General features: G+C 45.8%; 1 protein-coding gene across 1 annotated transcript; it reads left to right on the top strand.

The window, feature by feature from the left end:
• Window positions 1-6,959: 6,959 nt before the first annotated feature.
• LOC135394364 (uncharacterized) lies at window positions 6,960-8,066 on the top strand. Its single transcript, XM_064625085.1, has one exon. The coding sequence runs from the start codon at window positions 6,960-6,962 to the stop codon at window positions 8,064-8,066; it is 1,107 nt and encodes a 368-aa protein (XP_064481155.1).
• The last annotated feature ends 1,623 nt before the right edge of the window (window positions 8,067-9,689 follow it).

Raw genomic sequence — 9,689 nt, 5'->3', positions numbered from 1 at the left:
ATTTGTCTTTTTTGGATAAAAAACCTCCCCCTTTATGCAAATCCCTTCACAAGGGTCTTTAGTAAACAAATGAAATGAAGAACTTCGTGACACTTTCATAGTTGGAGCATTTTTAATGCATATTTTGAAACAGTGGCTGCTAAAAATGTGTCAGACACCGTTACAAAGGCTGCCGTCTGTATCAGGTGAATCATGATTTTTCCCAGAAGCCCAATAACGTATGACGCTGCATCACATATGCTATTTTGGAGCAATCTCTGCAGACATATTATGAAGATATTATCTGAGTGCCACAATAAACTATATGAACCACATTTCATGTTACATCATCTTTGACTAAAACATGCCTATTTGAGTATTTCAGCAGCCCAAGATACAACGCTTGGTTCCTCAAGGTCTACATCCTACTCGAACTGGGTGTGCACGTTGCACACAAAAGGAAGATTGAGAATGAAAAAATGGCAAGGAAGCAAGCGAACTGGGGTTTTACATCATGCATGGAAGATTGAGGTTTTCGATAGTCAACTTGTGTAGTGAGCACTTCTGGAGGACTGAGAGCAGGAACCGAGGTCACACGCAGGGTAACCTGCATAACAGTCTGGTTTACTTCCACATAACGATCATTAAAATACTTGAAGTGCTTAAACAATACTATTTGGGTGCTATCAGACAGTAAGAGTTCGAACAACACTTACGACATATTGACTGAATGGGTGGACAAAAGGATGCGTCGGAACAGGATTGGATTTGTGTCTGTGGTGGAATTGAGAGCCCAATGTAATTCTTACCAGGCGGAGCAGGCTGATGAGATGGTGCTTTGTGTCAGGGGTCAGCACAGTGGTTTATCCAGAATTCCAAGCATGGAGGTGTGTTGAAAAAAGTTCGGGGGGAGGGGGGTCATTATTATAGTTACATCATTACCGACATATGTCTACAGCTGAAATTGCAAGGGTACCCCCTGTAGGGGGTACTTCCACTTAGTATCTTGGGTATTTAAAGCATGTAGTAGTTACTATAGAAAAGGCTTTGCAATTCTCTTGTTTTTTTTTTCAAGTTCAATCTATTTCCTGTATGAGACACGCAAGCTTTGAACAAAGCTAAAGCTAGTTGGACGCCGAGTATTAATTCAGCTGCACTCTTTCTGAATAAGTGACGAACAATAACGAAAAGTTCAGAAAAACTATTTTGTATTGAAACCAACCAGCATGATTGTGCATGAGACACGTACGCTTCTTACTTGTGAATATGAGCGCTAGGTTCGTGCTGCCCTCGAAGTTCTAAATATGCTACTTTAAGAGCAGCTCCTTGCAACATAAGCACTGGACTTCTTTCGGCATTATTATGCAATGAACCACTCCGGCCCCTTTACACGGAGCCGTCAAACATGAAAATTACACAAACTGTTCATGTGCTTCATCGTGATGAATGCTGAAAGGTCATCTAACAGTCTGTCGTTGGAACTTCCTCTTCATGCTGAAGTCGATTCGCGGCTCAACATTTCAAAAGCAAGGCCTCCAAACTCTGCGGCACGTAGCAGGTGCCTCTCAGCTGCTGAAAGGTAGCTGAAAAGCTGACTTGTCGGCTCCGCTGTGCTTCCGCGTCCATATTGAAAAAGCACCCAGCAATACGGAAGTTGCGGAAACCACCAAAACTTCCGGTGTGGACTTTCCACCAATAAACGTCGCGGGCGTTTGACGTCATACACATGGGAAAACCACTGCATAATAGCTAGAGTTTTGCGCTGATCGCACGAGTTGAGGGCAGAAATCGAAACCGCTTTTCGGCTCCTTGTTTGGAATAGTTGGCGGCTCCGCAGAGACGAAGCGGTTCAGTTGTAACTTGGACGCACCATGTAGGTTCGTTATCCATACAAACAAAGACATTGACCAGGTTCTCGTCAGAGACCCTTTAAGAGGGCACAGGCAAGCTTCTCTGTCGATGCATTAATAAACTTACGTTGATTAACTTTTTTAATTATGAACGAGAGAAGATTGACCCAATGAGAACATCGAATCCCATGGGGTCACTTGTGCCATTACCATTTGCGGAACAAAAATCGAGAGAGTTATAGCGCGAGGAAAGGCTGGGAAATAAAGCGATCTGGTGGTCGTTTTTCGGCGCTCATGTAGAAGTGCACCCGTTTTCCTTTGATCTGTATGCGGGGGAGGGCAAAAAGTGTGGCAGAGGGGACAGATTGGTCGGACGACTTTTTCTTCCGAATCGAGTGGCACTTCGACGCCCCCGGTGTCGCTTCCCAAACTGCTGAGCTCGGGCACGTCTTCAGCGCTCTTCCCATGAATACCGCTGCTGAAATCTGTGACATTATTCTCCATCCACCTGTAGAAGTACCGTATGATACCCTGAAACGGGAATTAGTCGCCCGCACTACCCTCCTTGTTCATCGACGTCATCAAGAGCTCAGTAGCTCTGAAGTGTTGGGCGATCAGAAACCGCCCAATCACCCCGCCGTATGCGCCATCTCATGGGTGACACCCCTCTCGAGTCCACTGTCCTGCAAGAACTCTTTCTTCACCGCTTGGCATTCGACGTTCGGATGGTACTCACCGCGGCCGGTGAGATGGCGTTGGACGATATTGCGCGGCTGGCTGACAGTATCCTCGACATGCTGAAGAGCAGTTAAATATCATTCTTCCCCATATGCTTATTGGTATAGTGTTTTCTTTATTTTTTTTAAGAGCCGAGGGATGTCGAGGACATACCTGCCAACACTCTCTGGTCTCGTTCAGTCTACCGACATTACGGACGTGCGCGCCCATCTTCCGAAAAAGGGACGACATGCGAAACGCAGCGCCCTCTTGTAGCGCGCATATAAACCTCCGGAATTCCTCCATGTCTGAAGCTCCTAGCTGACAAGAGTCATACTTACGACGTACGTCCAGCTGTTCTCTCGCGTGTCTCGCCTCACACATGTGCTGTTTCAATATGTTATTCACATGATTATTCGGCGATGATTAGAGGAGGGGTGCATGCCGCGAAACACCTTTCGTCAAGATGCTGCATTAATCCACCGAATGCGACCCGATGTAGCTTTTGCAGGTCAGTGGTGTTACCGTTTGAGACAAGTTCACTCTCCCAGTTGCTGCCACTGTGGTGCTCTAGAGGATCTGGAGCACATTCTTCTTCATTGCCCACACTACCAACCTTCCCGAACCGCACTCTCCGAGTCTCTTAGTCAGCTGGACTCTCCCGCCGTCTCCCTGTAAAAATTGCTTGGTCCCTGGCCCAATCCAGCCCAGCAACGATCACCGCTCAAAGCTCTTTTGACATTTCCGGACACCATCGGACTTGGATTGTTATTGTGAAGGGGCTCAATATTTTATTCCCCCCATCCCCGCCAGCAATGTGGTAGAGTATCGCCTGTGGCGATCAACCTCCCCACCCATCATCTCAAAATAAAGTTGTTGTTGTTGTTAGAGAAGGCGTTAAAAAAGAAACGCAAGTGAAGTAAGAGTGCTTCTGAATTCCTTGTTGCATTGAAGGCATTGGAACGCGCTTATTTCGATTTTGGGATAGATAATTACGTTAACGTCATACATAGCTGCTCTTTTATGCCATCCTACGACAAATTTACATAGTTTAGTACAGTTCATTTAAGAACAATTTAATGCACTGTATACGGCATAAATATTTGGTACAAAACAAAAGCTTAGTACGATTGTGGCAAGTATCGAAGTCGATTATCCTAAAACTACTTACGGTTTTGAACACTATCGATAACATATCGATAGTTTTGCATCACTGCTAGTTTTCTTTCTGGGTTCTTCGTGAACGTGAAGACATAGAGGCCCCCGCTCCCATTTGGCACGTTCGGGACAAAATCTGTCTCTTTGAAGTGCCGGGAACGTACCCTTGATGCGTCAGCATTGAACATATCATTTCTTTTGATGGCTATAGCAGCTATTTCTGTCTCAGAAAATCTGTTGAAGGGGACTGTAAGGCGAGCATAAAGTGTCGTCGCACTAAATTATTGAAACGGGTGTACGATAAAATGTCCACTGATAAAGCATCCCCAGAAATGCCACCACAGGGCTAAATAAGTTAAGCGAAATAAAGTTAAAATATGAGTTCCTGTTACACAGCCATAGCTAACTTCCGTGACGATAGATTCCTGTTTTCATGCTGCCTCGTGGAGATTGTGTGACCTGGACCGACTTCTCTCAAGGGAATTTAACCGGTTTGTTCGGCGGCACACTACCCCATGGAGACTGTACCTGCTGGGCCGTTTTCACACAGAGGGATTCAGTTGCGTCTCTGCGCGCCAGCATGTTGCGCTGTGGAGATATTTCGTCCTAGGCCGACTTGTCGGGCAACGGAGGAACATTCCACCCAACTCGGAGCTAGGGAAAGGTACGGGAGGGAATTAAATCCCCTTTAGGGAAGTCCGCCCAGTATGCACAATCTCCAACGCGCAGCAATATGCAGCATTATAAGGTAGCAGTTAGTCCCCTTGAGGGACCGAAAAGCAGAGTTGGAGGGTAACTTGTTACAAGTAACGTGTTACTGTAACTAAGTTCCTTTTTTTGGTAACTTGTAACTTAACTCCGTACTTTTGCGCCGTGGCAATTTTCAGAGGAACTCGTTCCTTTTTCAGGGAAGTTTGCAAAAGTAACTTAAGTTAAGTTACTTTGAACTCGCTGTTCATTCACGTCCACATATTTGCTTGCTTTCCCTACGGTTTCTTCATGGTAGTTTTTGCCATAAAACGTGATATCGAATGAATGACAGTATTTTATTCTGGAAGTAAGAACCGCTGCCATTGAAATGAAGCTGAACCACTGTGCACCCACAGGGAGTAAGATGCAAAGTGTTCGAATAGACCTCTACCAGAGAAACATCATCATGACATTGGTAGACAGACTGAAACCGACACAAATCTGAAAGAGAGGGCAGGGGTCCACGAATGGGCACTTGTTCGCTGCCTCCCATTCAAGATAAGTAGTACCGAGGGTCGCGTCTCTTTAAGGGACCAGGGTCACTAAGTAAGCTTCGCGTCAGAGTATCGACACTGAGGTCAAAGGGAGAGGAGGAGCGCCATCTTGTTTCCGCACCACACCGGTACCATCCCCAGTTGAGGATCAAAGACGACTAACATAATGCTCGCTGTGGCAGATAGAAGCGTGTACCATTGTCTTGCGATAATCCATGTATTGTCCACCAGAGCGTCCCGAAGATGTCAAGGTGAACTCAAGGCCGTCAACTCCAGCTCGTAAACGAAAGGAATATTTCGCCAGTGCATGATAGATGGCATCGTGCGCAGTGCGCGTGCGCGTGGGAAGCGTGGCGCGGAAACAAGATGGCGCATGCTCGCTCTTAGAACTCAGCGTCGATACTCTGAGGCGTAGCTTATTTAGTGACCCTATAAGGGACTATATCGTAATCCCCTCAAGACAGTGGCTTTCGGGCGCGACCTTGTTCACCTCTAGCTTCGAGCGTAGTTCAATTCTACCAAATTTTGGCGCTGTCGTGCACTATGACGTCATTTGTTTACAAACAGGGAGAGGTCTATCGTTGGACATAAACGACAACGATCTAAGCGTGTTGCACTCCTCCGCAGGCAACTTTTCGTCTAACTCAACTGCTCACGCGCGCTGCACCTCCGTAATGCTATTTTGTGTCCGAAGTAACCTGGAAGTAACTCGTTCTTTTTTTTTTTTCAAATAACTGAGTAACTGGGAGTTACATTTCAGGATGAAGAACTTCGTTATTGACTTACTTACATTTTGCACACGGCAGCTTAACTTGTAACGGAGTTCTTTTTGACGGGGAACTTCTCAATCTATGCCGAAAAGTAGGTCTCGCGATAGGATACCGCCCGGGGGAATGCGATGAGGAGAGCGTGGCGTGAAAAACGGGCCCCGCATTTCTGCTTCCATGCGTGTCACTGCTAATCGTCCGGTCGCTGCTCCAACCTGGTAAATCAACTGACGTCACCAAGTCACAACTAGGAATTCTTTATTTTTTCTCGAAAAGGGAAAAGTGCATGAAAAGAAGCAAAAAAAAAAAACACTTGAACAATTTCTACCAGGTGTTGCGAGAACGATCCGCTTCTAGAACGGAGCACGAAATTTCTTTTTTTAATTCCATGTTAGCACTGCGGAACAACTGTGTCTATTAGCGGCGTACAGACGTGTACAGGTGGAGAGAGGACAGAATGAAGAAGTGGGGGAAACGTAGTGGCGCAAGTCGTTTGCACATGTAAGTAATTGTAAGTAAATATTTTGTGCAGCTCAATGTCACAATCAGTGCAACGGTCCACACTTTTGAGATACGCCTCATTGCATGTGTCCACAAAGCAGCACGTCAAACAAACAGGGAGGCAATCATTTGCTCTCCAAGGGAAGACTTTCCAAGGCGCAGAATATCCAGGTGGTAGCCTTGGACTGCCGAATAAAAAGGCAGTTAAATCCACAGTTCGAGGTAACTACTTCCTTTTTTTTTTTTTTGTAACTTGTAACTGAACTCGGTACTATGGCGTCGTGGTAAGTTTCAGAGGAACTCGTTCCTATTACCAGGTAGCTTTCGCGAAATAAGTTAAGTCACGATGAAAGGTGAAAGTCACTGAAAAGGTTAGCCAGCTGTAGGACTCGAACCCACATCTTCTGGATTATCCGTCCAGGGCTCTACCAACTCAGCTAAGCTAACACGCCTTCTCAGCGACTTCCAGGGTGCGTCATCTGAAGGGACAAACCAGTCACTCTCTCTCACTCATCCTCCTTTCACTCTTACATTTTTGGACACTCACACACACATTCATACGACAGGGATTGACGCAAGCGGCAAATGTTGAACATGAGAGAACTGATGTTCTGAGGCTGGAACAACGTAGACGGGACAATCACATACAAGGCCTCAAGTTGCCTAAGAAGTTCGAGAAGGCGTGTTAGCTTAGCTCAAGGAGAGTCTGCTTCCGGTCGTGATAGCGAACGGGTGCAGTGAACATGAGCTCCGTTGGAGCGGTGACAACGGCTAGGCCTAGCCGGGAAAGTTCTGAATATAAACTGATACTGCCGTCCAGCATGCCCTCAGGTACTGTTTCCCTGAATACTTTGTTTCTACACGCGGATCCCTCCGGCAGACCGTACAAGGTGGAGGATTTTGGGACTGCTCTCGAAGGCATTGTGAAGAAAGAAGATGTGTCAGCCTTTGGAGGATTCCAGTTTAACCACCTATGGGCCCTTACTTTCCACAATGGAGCTGCGAAGGACAAGCTACTGCTTCTGAAGGAAATAACCGTAAAAGGCAGGAGGTGTGTCATTCTCGACCCCAACAAGAAGGAAGTCACAATGAAAATTCATTGGCTTCCTCAACACGTCCCAGATGAGGCAGTCGTCAACGCATTTGCAAAATATGGAAAAGTGGCCAACATCGTCCGACAGAGATGGAAAACCTCGTTTTTCGAAGGCTTGGAAACGACAACGCGGCACATGAATTTAACCCTAAAAGGGGGCGTAACGACGGATAGTCTACCTCACATGCTACAAGTGTCGGGCTGTCACGTGCTGATCGACGTGCCGGGAAGACCACCGCTGTGCTTGAGGTGTAAAGGCGTTGGACACATTAGAAAGCAGTGTCATACGCCCTGGTGCAAAACATGCAGACGTTTTGGTCACGAGGCGGACGAATGTGTGACGACGTATGCTTCTAGATTGAGAAAATGTGAAGGGCAAAAGGAAGACCTTGTTATAGACATCGACGAAGCTAATGGGTGTGGAGGCATAAACGAAAGGCAAGATGAGACAGCAGGAGACCCAGAAGTCCCGGAAAATTCAAGAGTGCGGGAACATCAAAAAGGAGAATCGCCTGCGTTGCAACGGGAGTGGAAGGATCTAGGATGTGCAAACGCGAGTGATAAAGAAGCTGAACAAACAAAAATAAAATGTGATAAATCAGACATGGCGGAAGCTTTCAAGGAAAAACGAGATAAGGAAGAAGTAGAAGGTACGTCAGTAAAGAAATATAAGACAGCGCCTAGGCAAAGAGATGCACCAAATATTGCAGAAGTTGGAAGATCGCAACTGGAGGACGTGGGATTTCCGGAATTATAAGGTGCTTGTCGGCGAAATGGTGAAAGTATACCTAGTGTGTGCTGCTTTGTGAGTGGACAACTGAAAGGGGCGGCTTGGTAAGAAAACAAAGTTTTTGCTCTGGGATGAAAATAGTATATACTGTGCAGCTCTCATAAGCCATATGTTATGACATCAAGAGAAGAGTATACAAGACAGATAGATGGGGGGAGAGAAACATATTACCATAGCAACGCTAAATGCGAGGGGGCTCAATGCAAGGAAGAAGCGTTATCAGATAAAGCGTTATCTGGAGAGTATTCCCCAGATTGATGTACTAGCGATTCAAGAGACTAAAATAGAGAGTGAGGAAGACACTGAGAGGACGTTGAATTATCTGTTTTTACCAAAGCATGAAGTCGTAGTAAGCCACGTTGTGGGACACGCTGGTGGCGTGCTATTAGTTGTACACAAGGTCATCTCCTACACGCCTGTGTACTACGCTGTCGACAATAGTGGGAGAGCTGCACTACTTGATGCCCTTATCGCAGATGAAGTCTGGAGGATAATCGCCGTTTACGCGCCATGCGATCCTTCCGAACGTGCGCACTTTTTCAAGGGTCTGAGGAAATACATGAACCGTAATGTAAACATGGTGCTGTTGGGAGACTTTAACTGCACTCTGGAGAGTGTGGACAGAAGCAAACCATGCAAGAAAGCAGACCCCTAGTGCGACTACGTTAGAGAGCTTAGTCGCTGATTTCAATATGGATGATGCTGCGCTGCAAGGAAAAGTGAAAGGACTCAAATTCACGCATTTCGAAAATGGTGCAAACGCAAGACTAGATCGAATATACATTGCACTGAGCAATCGATGGACCACACTACAGTATGAAGCACGCCCCGCATATTTCAGTGACCATTGCCTAGTAACAGCCAAAGTCGGATACAGTAGAGGAGAGGAAAAAGCCAAGCAGGTTGGAGTCTGTGGAAGCTAAATGCAAAGCTTCTCAAAGAAGATACATTGACGCAATTTGTAAGCGAGAAACTTGGAGAGTTGGAAACAAGTAATAGCAGTTGGGTGATGGAGTGGGAGAAATTCAAGTTAGATTTCAGAGCATATGCAATTGAACAGAGCAACATAAAGTCTTACCATACTATGTACGAAGAACGTCAATTAAACAAAACTACTCCTGGAGTTAATGAAATCAGAGTGCGCAAGTCCAGGGGAGTACGCAGCAGAGATAAAAGACGTGAAGCTTAAACTAGAGTTGATATGCCAAAACAAGTACGAAGGTGCAAGAATAAGATCAAGGTCACAAGTGTATTTCCCAGACGAAATACCTGATAAGAGGCTACTGTACCTGGAAAAACGCCATGCTAAGAGGAAAACAATAACGGAAATTCAACATCAAAATAAGATAGTCACGAAAGCAGAAGAAATCCAGGATTGCTTTGAAGAGTATTACAAAGGTTTAATCGGGCAAAAACAACAGAAGTATGACAAAGAAAAGGCTGAAGAAGTGCTCAAGCAAATGCCGAAAATTCAGGAAGTTGACAAAGAGAGACTTGAAAGTGACATTACTCTTGAAGAAGTAAAAAAAGCGATTAACGACCTGTCAGCAAATCGAACTCCGGGGCCTGACGGCATTCGAAATGAGTTCT

This window comes from Ornithodoros turicata, chromosome 1 (assembly GCF_037126465.1).
Source record: "Ornithodoros turicata isolate Travis chromosome 1, ASM3712646v1, whole genome shotgun sequence".
NCBI classification, from domain to species: domain Eukaryota; kingdom Metazoa; phylum Arthropoda; class Arachnida; order Ixodida; family Argasidae; genus Ornithodoros; species Ornithodoros turicata.
Note: the sequence above shows the minus strand (reverse complement) of the source record. Positions and strands in the feature narration are given on the sequence as shown.

What these genes read in the sequence shown, in the direction of transcription:
- LOC135394364 (XM_064625085.1), top strand. Translation starts at nt 6,960, where the DNA reads ATGAGCTCCGTTGGAGCGGTGACAACGGCTAGGCCTAGCCGGGAAAGT.